Source organism: Lygodium microphyllum, chromosome 16 (assembly GCF_053477565.2).
Source record: "Lygodium microphyllum isolate KBCC chromosome 16, Lygodium_microphyllum_v1.1.10, whole genome shotgun sequence".
Classification (NCBI taxonomy): Eukaryota; Viridiplantae; Streptophyta; class Polypodiopsida; order Schizaeales; family Lygodiaceae; genus Lygodium; species Lygodium microphyllum.
The window spans coordinates 131,055,507-131,079,908 of NC_141150.1; the positions used below are offsets into that span (position 1 = coordinate 131,055,507).

General features: G+C 38.8%; 1 protein-coding gene across 1 annotated transcript in view; it reads right to left on the reverse strand.

Annotated features, from left to right (window-relative positions):
* The window catches only part of LOC148023435 (DNA-directed RNA polymerase 2, chloroplastic/mitochondrial-like), a 53,775-nt gene extending 31,310 nt beyond the window's left edge, over positions 1–22,465 (reverse strand). The window contains exons 1-3 of the mRNA XM_087696403.1: positions 21,306–22,465; positions 11,396–11,587; positions 11,132–11,268 (exon numbers count right to left, since the gene is read on the reverse strand). Coding sequence (XP_087552529.1) covers positions 11,132–11,268; positions 11,396–11,587; positions 21,306–22,328 — 1,352 coding nt within the window. The 5' untranslated portion in view covers positions 22,329–22,465. The remainder of the gene's footprint in view (positions 1–11,131; positions 11,269–11,395; positions 11,588–21,305) is intronic.
* Between the last annotated feature and the right edge of the window lie 1,937 nt (positions 22,466–24,402).

Consider the following 24,402-nt stretch of genomic DNA (forward strand, 5'->3'; position numbering starts at 1 on the left):
TTTCCGAAGCTAGCCATATCTGATGGTATTCGGATCCAAGATCGCTCTTACTGAAATAATGTGTACCACAAAGTCGATCCATAAGATCATCCATCCGAGGTAACACATATTTATTCTTGTCAATCACTTTATTGAGACCCTTACAATCTATCTAGAAGCGCATCGTATCATCCTTCTTTTTAACACTTTTTTTGTGACAAGGACAAGCACACCCTACAAAGACTTACTAGATCAATAAAACCCTTAGCTAGGTAATTGTAAAGTTATCTAGGTATCTCATCCTCCTTTTTTGAGCTAAACCGATATGGTTGCCGAAGACATAGCATTTGAGCAACTTCTCAATTCTATGGTCTAATGTACTACAAGACGACAAAAGTCTTATAGATAATTTGAATGGAAATACATCATCATATTCATATAGAATTGAATCTAAATATTTACTCATATCTAAATTGGTAATTGAGTTAGTATCAACATTATTATTATAAGAAATTAAGTTATATTGCAGCACAGTTGATTGAACTTTCTCAATAAAACAAATATGTGTAACAATATGTAGATCATGAATATATCTACTAAATTCTAAAGTCGATATCATATATACATTAGATTCCATGATCTTGGATGGTGAACAACCCTTGATCGCATGAGAGCGACCATCAAGCTCAAAAGAAAATACATGAGTTCTATAAACAATATACAAAGAGAAAAATCGATCAAAGAACCATTGTATGCCAAGAATAATATCAATATGGTCGAAACTCGTTCATCGGAAGTCCAAGGACTCATGGTAGTACTAAATCGAAAGATCAAATCTTGGCATAATCCAATCCTAGGGATCCACAGTCGAGACATCTGTATATGAGACACAATATTCTCGGTCAACAAGTACCATGTGGAGTTGAAATCTCCACACAACCAAGAATTTAAAAAATTGTGAATAGAACTCTTGTTAAACAAAACTATGAATGTTTGGCTATTAATATGACGCATAATATTTAAAAGATCATACAAGTCAAACACAATTTTATTTGTGGAATATCCATTACAACTATTTGCATTAACAAAGCAATCATTTACTAAAAATTTATAAGAAATACTTTGAGCTTCTATAGAAGCTAACAAAGAATTTGAAATCGACTTCGTCTTCTTGTTCTATGGACACATTCTCTCTCCATGAAGTGCCCAGTCTGATGGCAAGCAAAATAGTGACCTTCAGAGTGGTCCTCATTGCAAGTCGCTTTATACTTACCATCATTTTATTTGTACGACTCAAAAGAGATTGATGAGTTATTGTATGCATTGACTAGCCACCCTACTCGCAGTCAAAGTACTATCAAAGCTTTTAGCATACCTATAGACGTCCTCTAGAGAATGTAAACGGTTACGGAGCACCTTATTCTGATAGTCTAGCGGCAACCCCAAGAGAGAGCACAATACACTAACACTTGCAGGTTTTCCAACACCTTCGTTTTATAAAGAAGGTATACACCCAAGGTCTTCTTTTTTGTATTAAGCTAAAATAACTTACAAAAATTTTCAATCCGATCATCGATCACAAACCGAATCTAAAAAACCGATTGAAAATCTACTCATGTCTCCGATGTGAACCAAAGCCCTAGCACCCAAGTATAAGCTTTCCTCTACAACATAATTTGTATCTACTTGATACAATGAGTCTCATCGACCTGATACAAATCAAAATAAGTGATCCAATTGAACAATCATGAGTCAATGTTGGTCTCATTGCATTTCTTCTTCTCTCCTTTAAAGAAATCAAGCCAGAATTGGAGAGACAACATCCTCATGGCTACACGTATAAATGGAAAGTGGAGAGAGTACAACTCGAGCAATTACCTTTGTATGTCTTTAAATTGATCTTATAACCGCCACAAGGGATGAATCAACAAACTTCATGAAAGAAGATCCTTTGAGATAGTGCTTGTGCGTGTGTTCGGGTTTGAAAGACGTTGATCAAGCATCCTACATATCTTGAGGTTTACTAGCAATTGCATCGAGGGAGATACCTTGTGGGACTCCATAGTGTCGATAGAAGAGAGCACTAGAGAGAACAGAAAGGATTAGACATATCATGGATAGAGAATATTTTAGAGATAAGAGTTGAAACATTAGAGACCGAGGTAATAGAAGTATATTATTTGCATTTAAAACTTCTTCTTTTTATTGAATAGAGAAGTGGATAGCTTAAGGCGCTTGCTCAAGGGGTGTGCTTGGAGGACTAAAGTTGAGACACAAAAGTCACATTAATAAAAAGATTAACGTATTTGTTTGATAAAGTCGATACCTCGCACGTCCCAAAACACTCCATGAATTGCAAAGTTATGCCACATAGCTGCTTTGTAGTATCCGGTGCCAGTTGTTGGCCTAGGTCATTCGTTTGGCCATAAGTGTCAATTGGTGACACTAGAAAAGTGGCATTTAAATATACCTAACGCTAATCCGATAGTCAAAGATAACACAAAGACACTCGAAAGTGGAAGCTGCCTAGCCAATTTATTTATTGGAAAATCAGATTATTTTTCTAGCCACCAAAATAATTATTAGATTACTTTTTAATATTTAAAGACTGAAATTTAATATTTAATTATGATTAATGTTGGAAAAACCATTTGGAAAGGCTGCCACTGGTCAAAAATGCCCATCCAAGACTGAAGAATGTCTTTAGAGACTGGAGAGAGACATTTTAGTGCATTCAGCCTGCAAGAGAGAGGGAGCAAATTCTATCAATCTAATTTGCAACCATTGGAGAACCTTCTAAGGTAGCCAAGAGCAGGAAAAAACCAATCAACAGCAGCAGGTGACAGTATCTACAAGTTGTTGAGACAGGACAACAGCAGTAACTGACTAATTTTCTTCAGTTCTTTACATCTATAAGCTGTTGAGATAGGGTAGCAACAGTAAAAAACTGATTTTCTTCAGTTCTTCACGAAGAAAGTCTAAATTTTCTCTCTCCTCAACATTCTCTCTCATCTCCTAACCTTTCTACAGCCTTGATCTAAAGATTACGGCATTGAGATCACAAGCTAAGAAATTTAAGATTTCTCTACTATAAACCCTAATCTGCAAACAGCAGAAATTAGGATTTAGCAATAGCCTCAAGACGTGTGCCAAAAATTGGAAGCTCCAAGACTTGGATTCAACAGGGCTGAAGCTGTTTTCAATCAAATTCAGGTGGAGGAACCAGCAAATCAATGTATTTGGAGCATTTTCCATCTCCATCAAAGCAGGTAACGGCCAATTGACTCCCAAATCAACGGGCAAATCAAATTGAAGACTTGCTAGTCGTTTTGGACAGCAAGAGGAGTTGGAATACCAAAAGAGATTGGGAAATTCCCATTGTACATCAATGTTTGTTTCAATTAACTTAAAGAAATACCGAAAGGGGTACCAGTTTTCAGACCAACTGGGTATCCATTGTCCAAGATTATAAGTTAATTTGCATTTCTTAGTTTTGTAATAAATGTTTCTGTTGTAACTAGGTTGTAAACAAGGAATTACCACCTATCGACAACACAAGGAAGGCTGATCAATTTATTGGCCACTAATGTCAATGTGGTGAGACTAGAGACTAGGCATTAATTAATTAATTAATGACGATCCAAGGACGATCTAAGGACTAGTAACTAGTCGGTAATACTTGGAAGACAATTTGGTCTAGCCAATTTAATTATTGGTTGGTGGAATTATTATTTTGTGCACCAAAATAATTATTAAATTAATTGTCAAAATTAATCTTCTAAAAATTGATTTAATAAGTTAGATAATGCTAGAAAATGGGATTAGAAAGCTACCACTTGGCAAAACTTGCCCATGTAAGTGGAAAAAACGTTTTTGGGGGCTAGTGGAAGTCTATTCCATTGTGAGAGAGAATAAGCCTATTAGAGAGTAAGGCGATGCTACTAGTAGATGTTACCAATGTGATTTGCAACTACCAAGGACCAATCCTACAATAGGTGCCAACAATTTGGGACCCTCCAAGTGCAAGTGACAACAACCTAATATCCTCCTACTATAGATAACAGCATGCAAGAGGAGGCTACATCCTTTCTCGTAATCCTAAGCTATAGGTGACAAGTTCCATGGCTGTTTACAGATGGCAAAAGCAGTTTCTCAGCCTTGCTCGCAATGGAACTCTCAAATTTCTCTCTCTACAATATTCTCTCTCATCCTACGGCCATCTTGCAAGTTATGTCAACAAATTCCAATCATTTGAGTCATCAAAGAAAAAAATATTGAAAAATCTCTCCTGTTAACCCTAATTTACAACAAAATTTAGGGTGACAACCACCTCAAGATGCGTGCTCAAAATTGCAAGCCTACGACTTGAGTCCCAATAGCTAAAATTGAATCATTTCAAGGAGATTCAAGAGGCCAGCCAACCAACATCAAATTTGGGACTAAATTTGTCTTGCAAGAAGCAAGGTTGAAAACAATACCCAAGCGAACCAAGGGGCAAATTGGTTTAAAGACTTGGTCATTAATGACAGCGAGTAGCACTTGGATTAGCAAAGGAGATCAAAGAATCTTGGTTGTACTCCATCCAATTACAACTAAAACTAAAGAAATAACACAAGGGACACTAGCTTTGGGGCCAACAAGCTGTCCATTGTCCAAGATTAAAGTGATAAAGTGTGCATTTTCGATTTATGTGAATTTTATGTTGCTTGTAATTAGTGCTTAATCAAGTATTTACCACCCAATCTAAGAAGAAAGATTGGTTTCATAATGTGCACAATAGGGCCTTGAGTCTTATAAATAGAGCTCAATTGTCCTAAAACTTGAAGTGTCCTTAGTACATTCACACTAAGTCACTTTGTGACCACTACAACCAATACTACTAGCACCCATCTGAATGTCCAAGGATATAACAGTTCACACCAAAGCTATGGATGAACACGATAAGTGTAACAAACCCCCCTCGAGTGAATGATGTGAATGTATAAAGAAAATCGACACATCTATCGCCAAATGGTAATAAGCCTAAAGCCTTGCAAGAGGCCTTAAACTTCTCTTTAAATATCAATAGGAGTGGGTGACTGTTGTCCCACACTAAGGTCAACCAAAATGCATTTGAGCCATACACATTCAAATGTACCTATAATTGATGTCTATATTCAACTTAACAACTAAATATGGCCACTATAGATTGCGCCTTGCTCAATTAAGAGGATACATGAATCACCAAGCATAAAACATTTACCACAAGAAGTGGATAGATGCTTATCAAAACATCTAGCCCAGTAACTATCTGTGAATGTAAGCAAGCAAAGAGAAGTGTATTTGAGTGCCTTTAAGAAGATAGTCAAAGACACGTTTGGCTACTTGTAAATGCATACTATTAAGGGTTTGTATGAAGCGTGCTAACTGAGAGACCCCAAACTGAATATCCAATTGTGTATTAGACAAATGCAATAGACATCATCCAATAGCTTAATGATAGAGAAAGGTCTCAAATAGATCTCCTACATCCTCAAGTGTAAATGTGTGGCTCGTCTCAATTGGAGTAGAGATAGACTTGAAATCTTGCATCTAAAAACACATAAAGAGGTGCCCAACGTACTTACACTGTCGCAAAACAATGCCCTCTTCAACTGAAATAAATTGTATGGCAAGATAGTAGTGCACAAGTAACCAAGGTATATAACATCTAATGCATGACGTAATTGATTCTTTAAGGCTACAATCTATCTCATAAGATCCAATCAACAATATATCATCCACATAAAGAATGAGAATCAAGAGACTATTCCTATCTTTGGAAATATACAACGTGCATTCAATGTGTGAATTACTAAAGTCAATAGCACTCAAATATGCATGTATATTCTCGTACCATGCCCTAGGTCCCTATTCCAAACCATAGAGGGCCTTATGCAACCGGCACACTTTGCTCGTTGAGTCTTTCTGAACAAAGCCAAGAGGTTGAGTGACATAAATCTCCTTGAGAAGATCACCATTCAGAAAAGCAATTTTCACATCCAACCGATGCACATGCCAATCAAAATGGACAACCAAACCAATGACATTGCAAATGGTGGTCATATATGAAGTAGGTGACCACTGTTGGGTATACCCTTTGGCGATAAGACATACCTTGTAAAACAATCAATCCTACCATCATATTTGTGTTTTAGTTTGTTAACCCACTTTATGCCTATGGCACACTTGCCAAGAGTCAAGTTACATAACTCCCATGTGCCATTTTTCTGTATAGAATCTAACTCTGATTACATGGCTATCATCCAATGCTCATTCTAAGAAACATCATAAGAAGAAATGGGCTCTTCATAACATTTTGTAGCAGCAAGAGCCTATGCAACAAGACAAGACTAAGCATGTCTAGTAGCTACCCAAGTTTTGCTAGGAAGAGGAGCATGTTGCTTGTTGACCTGCAAAGTGTCTAATAGCCATCTAGGAACACATTTTGTCTCTCAAATGGTAGCCCTTTCATGATGAACATATTTAGCAATATCCTAATCAATGGGCTGAATTTCAAGCTGCTGATTTTCAGGCAATAATGACTGATTTTGTTGTCATATCCTCTCAATAGCTGGCTGGAAATGACCATTTTCAGACGCAGTATGCTGAAACAAAGACAATAGCTGTCAAACATGTCCATTAGTCCAACAAGTGGCTGATTTTTGCACCCAATAAAGGGCAGACCTGCATTTTCAGCAAATACATCTCTACTCACAAAAACTTTGTTTGTAGAGGTCTGATACAAGAAGTACCCTTGGCTTTCTGCATTGTAACTTATGAAAATGCATTTGATAGCTTTATCCTAAGGCTTGTGTCTCTTTGGTTGTTGCACCAACACATATGCTAGGCAACTAAATATACGTGCATGAGTCACAAATGGCTTATGGCCATGCCAAGCCTTATAAGGTGTACAATCACTCCGAGCTTTTGTGGGCCTGCAATTCAGCACATACACTACATACAAGATAGCATCAAGCCAAAATTATGCAGGTAGCTTAAGCATGCAACATGCCATCTCCATAAGAGTTCTATTTTTTCTTTCAGCCACACTTTTTTGTTGATTTATATAAGGCCTAGTGCATTGATGTATAATGCCTTTTTCAGCCATAAATGTATTAAATTCATGTGACATGTATTCCCTTCCTTAATCTGTATAGAGAGTAACCAACTTGCAACCACTGCAATTTTCAGCCATGGCCAAGAAAGCTTTAAAGCAAGCAAATACCTCTCATTTATGTCTCAATGCATACAGCCAACATGACATGTCATGTTATGGTTGAAAGTCACCAAATACAAGTATCCTTTGATGGAGTTGACACACACAGGTCCACAAACAACACTATGCCCAAGTTGTAATTTCTAATCAGCATGCATGGATCCCTTTTTAGGAAATGAAGCACAATGTAATTTGCCAAGAATGCAACTCTCACATACATTTTGAGTAGATATTTTCAATAGATGAAGATAAAGCACCATATTTTTGTTTTCCAAACAAAGTAAGCTACCATGGTTGATGAAACCAGCCTTTGGATAGGGTGGTAAATAACCTAATTTAACACTAACTAAGTGCATCCTCTCATATATTCCTCTATTATGTATCAAGTTGATAGAGGCCATTGTACAACGTGTTGGTGGCAACGAGGGCATCTTGATCACTGCAATCATATACACTGCATTGATCCATGTGGAATATAACCATAAAACCAACACATGAAAGGCTAAAACTGAAATTAAGTTCTTCTTTATGCCAAGCACATAAGCATGATAATTTTTCCTACTGCAAGTTGCAACAATTGGAATGTCCAAGACCTTGGATTGCATATGAAGCATTATTAGCACATTTAATTGATTCCCCCTTTTGTATATTTTCATAAGATACAAGCAAGTCATGAAAGGATGTTATGTGCTTGGAGGCACCGCTAGCTATTTTGAGCTACTAATAAGCCATGTGCACGTGAAGAAAGATCATAGGAACAAAGCACAACAAAAGCATAAGATTGGCCAATGTCCAAACTTGCTAAATGTGATGTTGCATCCTTCACACTCTCTGAATTTTCTGCAAGTCATGCCTGATTGCTTCGTTTTTTCACTAGCAACCCTGCATTCCTCAATGACATGCCCTTTTTTTTGCAATCAATACACCTCTTTTTCTTAGCATTGGACTTTTGTTGGTCTACTATTTTAAATTTATTACATTTGCAAGTTATAACATTGCTGCCCTTTGGTCTATACCCAAGGCTGATATCTAGAAAGTATCATCGGTCCATATGGATGATTCTAGACTCACACCATTATCTTAATGTACTCAGCCCTAAGGGCAAGCTCACATTAGAGTTTAGAGTTTAGGGTCTATACTTAAGGTCCATGGCTTATGTACGCTCCGTTGTTTAGGATTTACAACTTAGGGTTTCATGTTAAGGGTCTATAGTCTAATGATGTAGGATCTAGGGTTGACAGTTCCTAGCAAGGTTTAGCATTTACTGCCTAAGTTTACGGTTTGGGATTTGGGGTTTGTTATGGGATCTATGTTGTCTCAATGAACTCACATTTCCATCTTGTAGGTCCATGTTATGATCATGGTACAATCTACTCATGGCTTGTAATATTCCTTGTTACTACTACTTGCAACCAATGGTCTAGGCTAGGAACCAATCATAGTGTTGAGTATACCCTATCGCCAAAATAAGAGATGTAAAATTTTAATTAATTCAATTAAATATAAGCTTTAGAATTTATTTACATTGGAACTAATCCAATAAGAATTTGGCAAGGGTGCATATTGCATGTAAGGTTTCACTATACTTCCATCTGTAACACTTTGTAGAACTACATACAATACTACAAATCATGGCTCTAAATTGTGGAGCTTATAATCATGCTATTTGGCTTAATGGACCCTTATTGAGGGCATGTCACCTAGAGTTACTCAACAATTTTATCACTTTCAGCTAGAAGATAAACAAAGGATAGACTTCCATGGAGATTAGCAACTAGGTAATATTAGGAAACTAGTACAACTATGGGTGTGGGCATAGAACCACCAAGGTCATGTTGCATCATCCAAGGGTATCTATGGAAGGTAAGCTAGACACACATTCTTTGCTTCTACCACCCCCATCCCTATAGGTGATGTCTTTGTGATTAAAGCTTAGATCGTGTGTTTAATCCGCTTGGGTGCATCATTTGGCAAGAAACTTATACTCACAGAGTGTGCTTGTGTGTGTCCACGCTCTTTCCACGTCTTTAGTACGAGAAAAACCCAATTATGATCAAGCTTAGTGTTCTTTCAACTTACAAGGTCTCATAGCTCTTGCCTTGCTCATGCACCTACACATTGGAAGGAAGGGGTTCCCCTTGTGAAAATTCAAACAAGCCAGCTAGCCTTAACTCATGCAAAGACAAAGAAACTTTTGGAGAGAGATTTCAAAGAGAGAAGCAAGGTTTGCCACCACCACCAAGTTCCTTTTGACCTTGCCCCCCACACCCAAAAATACACACAGAAAACTAGAGTCTAGGACCCTAGAAATTACATTTTACAATAAAAGGAATCCATGAAGGGATCTTAGGACCTATATGAGATTATTAGCAGCAGGTTTTGCAAAATGAATCTCATTTGTGATGCTAGCAACATAGCTGCCAAGAATGAGGAACAAGGAACAAGAAGAGGAACAGGAAACAACACAAAAACCGGAGGCCAATTTCAAGAACAAGGAGGCCAATTTCAAGAACAAGGAGGATACTAGACATTTAAAAAACCGGAGAGAGAGAGAGATAAAGTGATGCTGCAAGAAAATCAAGCCATTTCCTATTAAGGAGCATAGGCAAAAAATGATCCACTCGATTAAAAAGTCATTTCTTTTGTGTACCTGTCAATGCATTCCCTTCCAACCCATCCCATACAATTGGAATGGGACTGGAACATTCCAACTAGGGAATGGCTGTTGGAAGCAGGGGCTGAAACATTCCCCTATCTTGGAACATGTTCCCCATTTCTCACTGTCAGAGAATCGCATTGCTCCATTCCAAGCCAACATTCCCTCCATTTCATGTCACTATGACTAGCAAGGATGACTGGACTGGATGAATGACTTATTGCTGAGTTGGATTTCCTTATGCATTGCCACCCTAGACTAGTGTGCACAAGACAGCCCTTCACTAAACATATGGCAGGCTATGAAATCTGCTATGTTTTCCCCTTGCTGCTCAAACTTAATGCAATCCTTGATCCTGATGGGGAAAGTCACTGTTCACACCTGCCAAACAGAAGCCCAATCAGTGCCATGCCACAAAAGGTACCTGCAAACTCACAATCATAGGGTTGTTTCCAGGACCCAGCACATTTTGAACCTAACTCTGGACTAACCCCTCACACCAAAAAGGTGCAGCAGGGCGTCGAATGATGTTTGGCTTAGCAAGATGTCGAACAAACATTGTGGCTCTGGAATTTCCCTGAAATGCTTCCACCAACAAGCTTGAAGCCTAACATAAAAATGACAATTGTTATGATCTGAGGCTGGCATTTCTGCTGGATTACCTGTCAAGTGGAAGCCTTGAAGGTCAATACCTAGTCAATAAAAGCTGATGATCAGTAGAATGTTGTCAACATCTGGCAACAGATCAACAGTGCTGTAGAACTCATGCAAGTTGATGTGCTGAGTTGAAACATAAATTTGCAAGCTAAATGCTAAAAAAGCAAGCACATTGCAGAAACTTTCTATGCAGGAAATAGTAGGCAGGTGGGTAATTGGTGAATAGAAAACCAAGTGAGTGAATGACTGGGTACAAGGATAAGGTTTGAAAGGTTGGGTAAATGTGGGTGTGGGTGGAGAGCCACAAGCCACATGAATAGGAAACTTTGAGTTCTTTTTTTTTTTAAAGCCCAAAGACCTTGTTGTAACAGGGTAGTTTTGAGATTTCCTGTATGAACGACTTGGTATGGCTGAACATACAGAACAACATTTAAATTTGTTGAACAACCAAAAACTATTGAAGTGGCAACTATAGCTGAAGTTCTCAAAAGAAAGGTGTGAACTTCAGTTGAGAACACTAACAACAAAATAGCAAACTTGTTGAAATGATGAAGTCTAATAGGTACGGCATATCAAGGGCAAAATATCAGAAGCAGTTGTACCTCTTCTTAGTGTGAACCGTTTTCAGTTCATGCCTCAAAGCTGGACGCACTTCGGGAGGATCAACTGTTGGTGCCTGACTAGCAGGAGGGTGTATATAGGCAACATTCATCAGGATATCAATTAATCTGCTACCAACCTGACACATTGATCAAGTTCAGTGCAGTGATAAAAACACGCAGTATGCTGAGATAGAAGATGGAAGCTCATACTGCAGTCTGCCATTTTATTTTGATACCAGCAAAAAATTTAAGTCTAATAATTACCTTGACCTGTACATCAGATCCCCAAGGCTGAGAAACACGCTCTTTCTTCAGAGTTTTTCCTAGAAGCTTTATTTCCTTCTTCTTAACCATCTTCTGAATGGACTTTTGCAAGGCTGTATTTGTCACCTTTGCAGCATCTGCTCCTCGCTTATCTTTGTTCCTCCCCTTGTTCAATATCCTACATATTTCACTCTGCAAACCAACACAGAAAGCAAAGAAACTATGTCAGAAATGCAAACTTGCTATCACCCATGCACCTCAACGTCATTAGGAGACTGTGATTTGCTCAGTAACAACAATGAATGAGAAACTATCATGCGTCCAAGAAACTTCTGCTGTAAAGAAGACTGCAGAGTCCTGAATCTTTTGAAGCAGCAAAAAGAACTGCATAAATATATCCACAGAAGCATAGGGAAGACAGGATAATTTCTGAAAGATGCTGCTGTATATTATTTCATGCCACTATCACAGCAATCATCAAACAGCAGTACTGCCATCACAGATGTGTCAATCAGATATGAAAGCAACCAGCTACCATGTCACTATGCAAAAATCCAATCCCTTACCACCATACATAATGACTGTGCAGGCCCGTCTGTTTGGTGCATGCCTGGTTTGGGGGCCCACATGGCTACATGACATCACTTCGGAGTTCACTGCCTTGGTGATGGAGCAATTTCTTCTCATTTATTTGATGACGACTTTTGTGATGGGCATGATTGCCACATGATTAGCCATGTGTCTCTGTTCTTTTAGTAACATTTATTGGGGGGAGGAGAAATTAGAATAGCCAGCATACGACTATACCCCTATTGAAAGAGTCCAGTCCAATTGTACCTACTCGCTCCTCCCCATTCAAACCATTAAAAAGAAACTCAAGTTTTACACCCTATTACGGACTGTTTCTCACAACTTTCTGCTACTCCTGCAGTCCGTAATCTCTCACACCTTCTCTCTAAAACACTTTCTGCAAGTAAATTTTTTTCATAAAATAACTTTTCACTTTCTCTACTCTATCAAATGTTCTTCGCTTCCCATACCACTCTCTCTTACTAACACCATGTCTTCTCGCGTACCACTTTTCAATGCATCTACTAAGAAGGAAAACCTCAACACATGGAGTATGCCCCACAAGCTTCTCCTAAACCTGAACACATGCACAAGCACCATCTTGAAGGATCTTCTTCCATGAAATATAATGCAAACTTGTCCCTTGTGGCAGTTCTACAAGCTTAAATTAAAGACATGCAACAACAATTGGCCAAAGCACGCACTCCCCACTTTCCATTTGTGCCTGCAACCATGAGGGCGCTGTCACAGGAACGTGAAATTTTGAGATCCTTTACTCTTACCAATAACATTTAATTAAGATATTAATCAAATGTGCAAGGTTGTTTAGCACATGTGATACATATGGCAGTTATTTCATGGTAACAAGCCAAGGACCTTGAGGATGCAGTGGATGTCAAAGGCAAAAGTTATGATAGGTTATGCCAACTGGGTTTTGGTGGTCAATTGGTGCAAATTTTGACCCTAGGACAATTGTTTGGCCAATAAGTATCAGTGGTGACACTAGGCCCTAGCATTAAAAAGATTAACTAATGCCAATCTAAGGGTCAACAAAGGTTGGGGACCACTACATGTTGCAAATGGCCTAGCCAATTTAATTATGGATAAGCACGTTTACTTTTGGGCAAGGTCAAAAGAACTGAGATTAATTTTCAAGATTATTTAATTCTAAAAATTAATTAAATGGCTGGATAATGCTGAAAAATGGGTTATGAAGGCTACCACTTGGCAAAAATCCCCATGAAAACTGAGAAAACGTTTAAGGGAGACTGGGTCTCAACATTCAATCAATTTACAACCTAGAAGAGAGGCAAAGGAAGCTGTCGGTCCATTTTCTAATCAAAGAACAGCAATTTACTACATGCAGAAGATAGCCACTTGGGGGCCTCAATAGGGAGGGGATAGTAGAGAGACATCTTTCAAGGGTTGGCAACAGCATTGCCGATCAAATGACAGCATTTTGGAGGTGCATGGCAATAGGTGACTACATTAAATGCAAGCTAGAGCAAGCAACATGCAAAATTTAGGGTTTTCTTGCAAAGAATATCAGATTTCTATCTCACCTTGGCTTTTTCTCACCTTCTCCAACCCATTCTCAAGAAATCTCAGCATTTCTTAGCCATTTTGAGCAAATCTCAACCAAATTTGGTGGATAACAAAGAGATCTCTATTGTAAACCCTAAATTTCTGCAAAATTTAGGGATTTAATAGCCACCTCGAGACTTGCGCCAACACAATAAGGCATCATACACTAAAATCAGCACCTGCCATTTGTTGTATTGTCAAGGATTTCAGATGCCCAACCATCCATTGTAAATCTGGACCAACATTTGACCAATTGGGATCAAGTTAGAGCAAGTCCTAGGTGAAAATCAAGGGAAAAATTACCCAATTTATTTGTTGATTGTTGGATCAACAAGGGACTTTCAGATCAACCAAGGAGATCATGGAATCTCAGCTTATAATACATCCCTTGGGTATAATACATCCCTTTGCAATTGATGTTAAGAAAATACCGAAAGGGGTGCCAGTTTTGGGCCAACAAGATTATTAAAGTAAATTATGCATTTAAAGAATTACCAAAAGGGATATCAATTTTGGGGCCAACAGGATTTCTACTATCCAAGATTATGAAGGTAAATTGTGCATTTCAATTTACGTTTATTTGCTGATTATTGTAATTAAGTGCTTGATCAAGGAATCACCACCCTTTCCAAGAAGGAATGCTGGTTTGATGGTTCCATTGCCACCATACCACTCAACCCCTTGATTTGGTGGACCCGAGGCACCTGATTGCAAGCCAAAGCTTTATTCTAGTACTCATTTTTGCTCTTAGCTGAGAAATTACAGCAATATGTCTTCATACAATGAGGTGGAATCAAGTAGTGATGATGCCTCTCAATATAGACACTCCCATGTGGAAGAAGGAAATGCAATGCCTAATCTTGGACAAGGCCAAACCATGCACGGCAAGCTTAAAATGTTATTGTTGGGTAAGATGCAAGGCCTTCAAGGCATAATGAGGTTGATAATCAACAATGCACTTATGTGCGTGATCAACCATATATTTTTCACCACATTTAAAACATAAGACCCTTCTCTTTGAGCTCTCTAAAAGAAACCATAGGTATGAACTTGCCATTATTTGTTGAATTATTTCTCAGCCTATTGTCACGTTGCTTAGGCTCTACTTTATGGTTGATTACTAACTTTAAAACACTTTGTTGTCTTGAAGCATTGAAAGTAGGGTATGTAGGGACTTTGGGATTGCTAAGTAAAGTATAAATGCTAGTCATGCAAATGCTCCGTGTAGTGTTAGTCATGAGAAAAAATGCAACTAGTAATGCTTGCATGAGAAAAAATGCAACTAGTAATGTGTGCAATGTATGGGAAAATGTATCTTGATATGGCTAGTAGTATGCAAATTCCCATGTACGGTCACATTGTAACGGTCCAAAGTATGTAAACAAGAATGTTTCCTAATGCATCTGGTGCGCCTACCATGTCAGGTACACATGACAGGCTAGTCAACTAGATGCAATGTTGCATATTAGTTAAGTTGAAATTGCAATAGTGTGAAAGTATAAAGCATCACAATGCTTAAGGGGAAGACACGCCTACAACCTAGCAGAGGTTTCGAGGCAAAAAAAGTTGCACGTAAAATTTTCAAATACTTCTTGGTGAAGCTTTAGCATTGTTTCACCAACATATGCAAAGTGGATGGAAGAGGATGACTTGGCAGACCATCCTCGATTGTTGCAACTTTACCAAGATGCATTTGAGTTAGAGCCAACTTCAATTTGAGATCAGTGAGGTTCAATAAAGCATGGTTCTGAAGCATTACCTAATGCTCAAGGGGGAGGTAACACTTTCACTTCTCCAGTTGTGGACAGCTCTCATATATAGTGCATCTCGAATGTATTCAGCACGCATCTAAGGTACTGTGCTGACAGTATGTCTACCATGGAGTCACTACTCAATGAACTAGTCACTATGAGATGTATACATATGAGTAAGGTTGTTACCACGGTTCTAAGACTACCTTTGCATCAATTTGGGATTAGTTCATGATCAGTTGGGCATGAGATTTTACTTCAGTTTTGAGATCAAATTCTAATCAGTTTCAGCTCAGATTTGATCAATTTGAGGACTATTTATGGTCGTTTTTGGGATCAATTTTTGCATTAGTTAACGATCAGATTTTGCCATCACTTTGTGATTACTTTGGGGTCACATTTGCAGCAATTTGTGGCAATTCTCAGATTCAGAAAATGATCAATTTATGATCAGATTATGCTCAGTTTTCAATGATTTATATCTGGTTTCATGGACAGCAGCATTGTGGTTGTAAAGTCAGAGTAGTTGAGAAACATGAGTTATGGATGCATCCAATGGGTTTCTAGCAACAGTTCCGGACTATTTTTCAGATTTATCTCTGCCATTTGGGCACCCATCCCCTTTTTTACATGACCGGCCATTTTAGCCAAGGTCTTCTTTCCTCTTTTCATGGTTTTTTTCGACCATGCCTTTCTACGCTTACAATTTGCACAAGAGGGAGCCTTGCGCTCTTTTACAAAAATGAAGTTCATGGGGCCCCGGGCACTTTTTGCTAGAATATTCGGTGCACTCATTATTGTGAACTTCCTGTTGTACCACTGCTTTTTTTGTTTTTTCTGTTTTCTACATTTTTTTGAGCTTGCCTTCTTTTCCGCTTTTCTCACCTGGGGCCATCTTCCATTTCCAACTTGGGCTTCCTTGGTCTTCCTTTTTGGACTATATGGGCTGTAACAGCAAGACCAAGCCAAAGATATCTTGGTTCTTGTGCAAAGCTTGACAGCGGCCAATGTTGTGACTATGATGCATTAAGAAAATCCCCGTGTAGTATGCATTTACTTTGGCACAATATAGTGCAATCGAGAACGATTGCAAGGATTTCAAGGGGAAGGTCTATCATGGGAATGTGAAATTTTGAGATGCTCTAATCTTGTTGATAAGATTTGATTAAGATATTAATTAAATGTGAAAGGTTGTTTAACACATGTGATACACGTGGCAATTTCATGGTATCAAGCCAAGGACCCCAAGGATGCAATGGGTGTCAACGACAAAAGTTGTGATAAGTTATGCAATTGGGTTTTGGTGATCAGTTGGTGTTAGTTTGGACCCTAGGACAATTGTTTGGCGAATAAGTGTCACTAGTGACACTAGGCAATAGCATTAATTAATTCATTAATGCCAATCTAAGGGTCAATAAAGGTTGGGAAACGCTCCAAGTTGCAAGTGGCCTAGTCAATATAATTATGGTTTAATTATGAAAAATAATTAAATGGCTGGATAATGCTGAAATATGAGTTTAGAAGTCTGCCGCTTGGCAAAATTGCCCATGCAAACCAAGAAAACATTTCTGGGGGCTAGCTCTCAGCCATTCAATCAGTTTACAGCCTAAGAGAGAGACAAACAAAGCTGTTGGTCCATTCTCTAATCAAAGAACAGCAATTTGCTGCAAAAGACAGCCATCTAGGAGCCTCCGCAAGCATGGGACAGCAGAGAGACACCTTTCAAGGGCTGGCAATAGCATTGTTGATCAAGTGACAGCATTTTGGAGATGCGGTGGCAGTAGGTGATTGCATTAAATGCAAGCTGGAGCAAGCAGCAAGCAGATTTAAGGGTTTCTCCGCAAAGAAAATTAGATTTCTATCTCATCTTGGCTCTCTCACCTTCTCCAACCCACTCTCAAGAGATCTCAACATTTCTCAACCATTTTGAGTAGATCTCAGTCAAATTTGCTGGACAGCAGAGGGATTTCTACTATAAACCCTAAATTTTTGCAGAGATATAAAATGGTCTAAGCTAAGATGAATGCTAACGTGAATGGTTCCTATACATTTGACTTTGGTATTAAGGTATTGGATTCCAAAAATCAAAGCAAAAGAATTGACATATTTATAGCTCTTGTATTTGAATACTTATATTTAATTGTATTGGATTCCAAAAATCAAAGCAAAAGGATGAACATATTTATAGCTCTCGTATTTGAGTACTTATATTTTAATGGTTTCTCATGATGTCTCTCATTATGTTGCTATCACTCCTTTGTTTGGATTCAAGGTATTAGTATTAGTTTTGAGGCCAAATAGGCTATTTAATAAACTTTTACTAATGAGGATGAGTTTGTTGAGGCTTTTGCTTGACGTGATATCTATTCACTCGGTGATGGCTTTTGGGGTTCCTCAAGTACGGTGCTCATTCACTCCTCAACTCTTATCTATGTTGACTCTCTCAAGTCTCGTACCACTTTCAGTCTAAATGAAGGCACCCTGCTTAGCACCCCACACATGATGCTACAAGCATTGTTCACTTGCTCTCGGTTGGTACTTCACTCTAGTTTTCAACTTCTTATGAATATTTTTGGTAGCTCGCTTTGGGTAACACATATATCAAATTAAAATGCTTATTTGAGCTTTTCCTTATTTGAATTTGCATCAAAAGCTTGGTGTCTTTATTGGGACTTCATTATATGAGATTGCTCCCATGTTAAATAGATTCATTGAAACCAATCTTCCTTCTTGGAAAGGGTGGCAATTCCCTGATTAAGCACTTAATTACATCAATCAGCAAATAAACATCACTTGCAATACACAAATTACCTAAATAATCTTGAACATTGGACACCCTATCGGCCCCAAAATTAGTACCCCTTTCAGTACTTCTTTAACTTAATTACTAATGGAATGAGTACAAGCTAAGATTCACAATCTTCTTTGCTATTCCAAAAGCCCCTTGTTGTAGCAACAATCTGCAACTAATTCGGGCTAGCTACCCCTTGATTTTTCACCCAAGGTTTGTACAAATGGAACCACCAACTAGCCAAACACTACCCCAATTTAGAATGAATGGACTAGCATCTGGATTCCCTGACAATTACAAAAATTTTAGGTGCTGAATTCAATGTACAATATAATAATCTTGGACATTGGACATCCAATTGGCCCCAAAACTAGTGTCCATTTCAATATTTCTTTAACTTGATTGCTAATAAAATGAATACAAACTGAGATTCACAATCTCCTTTGCTGTTCTAAAAGCCCCGTGCTGTAGCAATAATCCACAATCAATTCAGGCCAATTGCCCCTTGATTTTTCACACAAGACTTGCACAAATGAAACCACCAACTAGCCAAATGCTGCCCCAATTTACAATGAATGAACTGGCATCCCAATTCCCTGACATATACAGAAATTTCAAGTGCTGAATTCAATGTACAATGCCTTCATCAATAGGCACAGGTCTCGAGATCCCGAGATGATTGAGCACAAGTTGGAGAAGGTGAGAGGATGGAGAGAGAGAGAGAGAAAGAGAGATTTCTAATTTTCATGCAAGAAAGGCCTGAAATCCGATTGCTGCCTATACCAGACAGCATTTAATGCTGCCAGGAGGCCCCAACTGCTGTCGCCAACTCCTTAAGATCCCAGAATTAATGTTGCCTGCATTATATGGCTTGATTCTTGCTGCTCCAACCTCCAAAAGGTCCTCCATTGCAAGAAAATCAAACCAACAGCCTATTCTCTCTCTTTTCCTCAACCTAAATGAACTAAATTCCTCTCTCCAGCCTCTAAAAACGTTTTTTTGTCTTACGTGGGCATTTTTGTCAAATGGCAATCTTCTAAACCCATTCTCCAACATTATCCAACCATTTAATTAATTTTTAAAAATTTCAGCCCTCTGATGCTGCCCAAAATTAAATATGCCCATCCATAATTAAATTGGCTAGGCCATTTGCAACTTGCAGTGGTCTCCAACCTCTATTGACCCTTAGACCGGTATTAATTAATTAATTAATGCTAGTCCCTAGTGTTACCACTGACATTTATTGGCCAAACAACTATCCTAGGATCAAAATTGACACCAACTGACCCCAAAGCCCAACTGGCATAACTTATCACAACTTTGTGGTGATCAAGTCTGCCACATGGTAGCCCCACCTAGTTCAACCAAAGGTTGGTTAGCAAGCAAATCAAATGATTTTCAAGAAGACTATTGGTTGTAAGGGGCTGCCTATTGCACGAATATCAGCCGGCAACTTGGGTCTCTATTGTCCATTGTGAACTTGAATATAGATTCTAAATTCCCTATTGTTACCTACCCTTATGCAAGTACATTTCTCCATCCCACAAATGCATACTCTCAAGAAAGCAACCTCTACACTACCTTCCACTAAGTTCATTATTGGCTACTGTTTTTGAACTATTGAGAAATATTAAAAGACACTCTAGCACTCCTCTTGAACTACTGTGAGGAAAATGTGAAAAGCCAAAGAACATGTTCAAAAACCACGCAATTTGCCTTCAATGCATTTGCAATGTAGTACCAACAGCATTTGTTAGCAAATAAGTGCAATTCTCTTCCACCCTCGTCTTGCTTCTGCTACAGGTGCAATGATCACAATATGTTAAAGAAGCTAGAGTACCTATTGGCAAAGGAAAGAGTCAGTTGTTACTTCCTCTTGCCTCATCCTTGAAAAAAGGCAACACTTATTATAGGAGTTAAATAAGGTGCACTAGTTCCAATATACATTGAAACTGAGAGTTCCTAATTTGGGGAAAAAACTGTGACTTGATACATCCTCTTACTTATCCCAAGGAAAATGTGGCTCCTTTTATAGTTTCAACCACATGCACTAGTTCCAGCATATCAAACTGAGTGTTGCTAATTGGCAAAAAGAGCCCTCGGCCCCTCCTATACATGTTATATGGCATGTTCCTATGATATATCATACTATTGTTGGGAAACTATAGTAGATAAAGACGAGAGCCGACTCAACTACATGCTCTCCCTTGAATAATAAGTAATTGTAAATTATGTAATGTAAGAGCATACATCTGTAACAATCAAAGCATAATGTTACGTGGATAGGAAAGCATAGAAATAAAACAACCAATGATATGCCTAGATAAACCAGTGGATATAGAGAGAGGATACAAAATAAAAGAAGATACAATGTGAGGACGCATGTAGCAAAACAGACAACTCACAGAACTACGTCACATCTAAAAATGTGCATTAAATACAATGCGACAAAGTATTGACATTACAAACATAGTAGGCAAAGAGATGGCTGCCTTGTTTCACTTATAGGTGCCCAAATGATAGAAACATTTGTTCGTATTGACCGAAAGATTGTACAAATGTGTTCAATTCTCTGTACAATATCGATATGTTGGCCCCTTGTGTGAGAACCACTATGTCCTTTACCCCATCCATAATAGAATTTGGCAAAGAGCACAAGCCATATCCCGGACATACTCTCACATATTTCTATATTGTATCATGATACTTCAAATGAGACAAAGAAGATAAAGAAGAAAATTAAGCTCAATTGCAACGCAACACACCTTCTCGAATAATATAAACATTGCACATGTATGCAAACTTAGGGGCAACAGGCAATACGTACGATAAGACATGCTAGAGGACATATAATTCACTTGTGTGCCGTGCCAAGAGGACATACAATTAAATATAATAACTGTCCCACAAGCTCAGAATGGAAAACTTTTGACCGAAGGAAGTGTGGGATCAAGAAAGCATTCGCGTAGCATTGCATCTAAACCCATTTGAATTATTTGGTAATGGCTGGAGGATTACATCTGCTGATAGGCGATAGTGTATGAAAGGGCAAGTCATAGCTCTCTAACAGCAACACCAAGCATGTGTATGGATGCTCATGAGAATTTCATATCTAACTGACTTAAGAGACACATTTTAGGTTATAAATTCACCAAACATTCCCATTTCCTGATTGCCAACTAACAGAACTGTTCCAGATTATGTGCTTACCCACCTCCTGCTCGACAGCTTCCCCAATTGCTGATGCAGCAGTTACAACACGTACATACCCATGCTGTTGTTCCTTCATCAGGAGGGCCATAAATTTGTGCATGGCGACCACGGCGAGTATGTCAGCTGACAATTGCATCAAATAAGGTCCATATTTTTCGCGATCTATAGAGGCCTCCTTGTTGGCAATGGCTTTCTGTTCGGCAACAATGGCATCCCTGAAAGGCTCAAACCAGCCAAGCAAAAGACCTCTGACAAAGGGGACATTGGGGGCAAGCTTCTTTTGGCACATGCTGCTCACCATATTTTTGTACTCCAAGGCAGCTTCCAAGCAAGCCTCTGTTTCAATTTTCCTCTGCTTGCGTCTAAGATAGTTCTGTTGTCTCCGTGCTGCTCTCTCCTCTTCAATGACCCTCCGGCTCACACAAGGTTTCTCAATTTCAGCAATCTGGGCAGGTTCACGCAGAACAACTTCATCACAATCTCTTTCTAACGTGTCAAGCACTTCCTTAGAACTGTCCAAAGTTCCAGCTGCACGCAGGGGGGCTGGTGCCAATTCAAGGTCCTCCGAATCCATATCTAGGGTTTCTGCAGCTTCTGAGACTGCAACAGCTGAAGCACTGCCAAATGCCTTGCTACCAACGAGCCAACGCCTGCAATCAGCAGCAACGAGATAGGTTCCTGTTGTTCCTTGTCCTGTCCTGGGCACAGCAGCGCTTGAAACAGCAGGGGGCAGCACAGGCGGCGGCACAGAGGAGCCCTGCTTCATGTGGCTGGTGAGCACGGACAAGCTGCAGAGCACGGAGTCGATGGCGGAGACACTGTCCTGATACGGGATGGAGGACATGGTCTTCTGCAGGTTTTCGCCATTGAAGAGGAGGTCGGGGCGGTAGAGCCAGGCTCTCTGGGAGCGGGGCGAGGGCGATGAGACGGCGAGAGAGGAGGTCGACCGGCAGAGAAGAGGGTGGAGGTGGCGGCAGATTGTCTGCTTCTGGTTGCGGGCTGCCCAAGACCTGCCTCTCCACATGGCCTCAAAGAGGCTATGGCTGCGGGAATGGCGAGGGTTCTCTTGCTCTCTGTCTCTGTATTTATTTCTGCTAGTGTTTGCTTCTACTGCCCCAGGGCATGTCAGGTTTTGTGGAGGTTTATTGCTCCTTTTGCTACCATAAGAAAAAACAAGCCTAAGGTTTTACCCTTCTTGCAAAAAAATATCTCCCTCAGATCAAACAATGTTTTGGAAGTTGAAAACTTAAGTATCCATACACATTTTCACCAAATTTTTTGTCTATTCTATATATCCATATACTAACTAGCTGGCCAGCATTATTACAAAACTCGTGCGGCTATACCTTGCTCGCTTTGCAAAATTTGTGAGCAAAAGCTTCCCTTTGCTCATAAAAAAGAAAATAAAAAGCATGTTTCGCATACAACAACGAATGAACGTTTTTTGTCACTCAAAGTTATGACACAAAAAGTTCATGGCCGGTCATTTTTCTAAAACCTTCAAACCATGTATCCTTAGTATTAGACTATTGCCCTCTCATTGTCAATTAAGTTTTATCCACGCAAACAATAGCAAAAATAATGCTTTTCATGCTTTAACACAAAAATTATATATAAAACTTGATGATCATTCACCAACATAGAATACACTATATCGTGTGTGTGTGCGTGTGTGTGTGTGTGTGTGTAATTTGAAAAGATACCACACATGTATGGATGTTGAGATTTGGTAGTATGGGTATTTTTGGTGTGTAGATGTACACGTGTGGACATTTAAGCATGCACAAAATGTATTTGTGTGGGTCTTGATCGTGTGTAAATAGATATATATGAAGGGATGGGCATGCAATCCGAGAGATTTTGGTTTTTCGTGAAATTGTGCATAGGGAATATGCTTGGGATGTGTTTGGGAGTATATTCTAAGATAGAGAATAGATATATGTGTAAAGTATTATGTGATGCCTTGGGAATATAGTCTATTAAGCTAGACCCCATTGTGCACTTGGGTTGCCACATGTGTGTGTGTATATGTTTTTGCACAACTCCATGTGTTTCTTTTTGTTATTGTGATTGTGGGTTTTTGTTATGCATGTGTGTAAATGTACCAATACGCATGCATACATACATGTACACATCAACTACATGTATTTCTTGAGCCTCTCTATCCTCAAAATAAACTTTTTCCCTCTCAATTACTCCTTTCTCATCCAACCCCCCTATTGGGTATATTGAAAACAATCCTATCACATGAAAACATCCCTCCATCCGATTGCATTTTTGGTTTGGGTGTCAACATTGTAGCACTGTGCATACACATGTATAAACATTTGGTTAGACCCATGCATGTGGTATCTCTTATGCATGTTACATGCATTGTAATTGCATTTTGCACGTTGGTGTATAACATATTGGGAGAGGTTATGTGTATGTTCACATACATGGTATACATATTTAGGCATCCTTTCAAAGAACACATGTGACCACTCTTCTTTCATGTGGGCATAGAAAAATGTCATGCAAGTGGTGCATATGTATTTCCTATCAAAATAAATATAGGCACATCTAATGTGGCTTTACATCCATGGATGGCAATAAGGACTTGTAAATGAACCTACAAATACAAAAATATGGCCAATAGAATCATGGCATAGTAGTTCGAGTGTGGATTGAGTCACATGTGTGCATGAATTTAAACCTTGTGTCTCACATCCTTGAGGCACATTAACAAATCTATTTGCATCAAATATGAAAATGGGGATAGTACTTCTTTCACGATGATGTGATTGTGCAATGCTTACACCTTAGTATTTTGGCTTAAATCAACATGTTATACACTCAAACATTTTGTGCGTAGCACAGACATAAACATTGTGCACAATGTCATCCTTAAATTTAGCATACTACCTAGCCAACATAACAAGCTTTATAGGCCTAGTGGACCAATGCAAACTATTTATTTCTAGATTTGAAATATAAACCCTAGTAGAGTTCTAGACTTTGGGTAAGGCATAAGGTCAAAAAGAAATTGCTAAATAAAGAAACGACTATTGAGATACAACAAAAAATAGGGCAATGGGAGAGAGAGAGAGAGAGAGAGA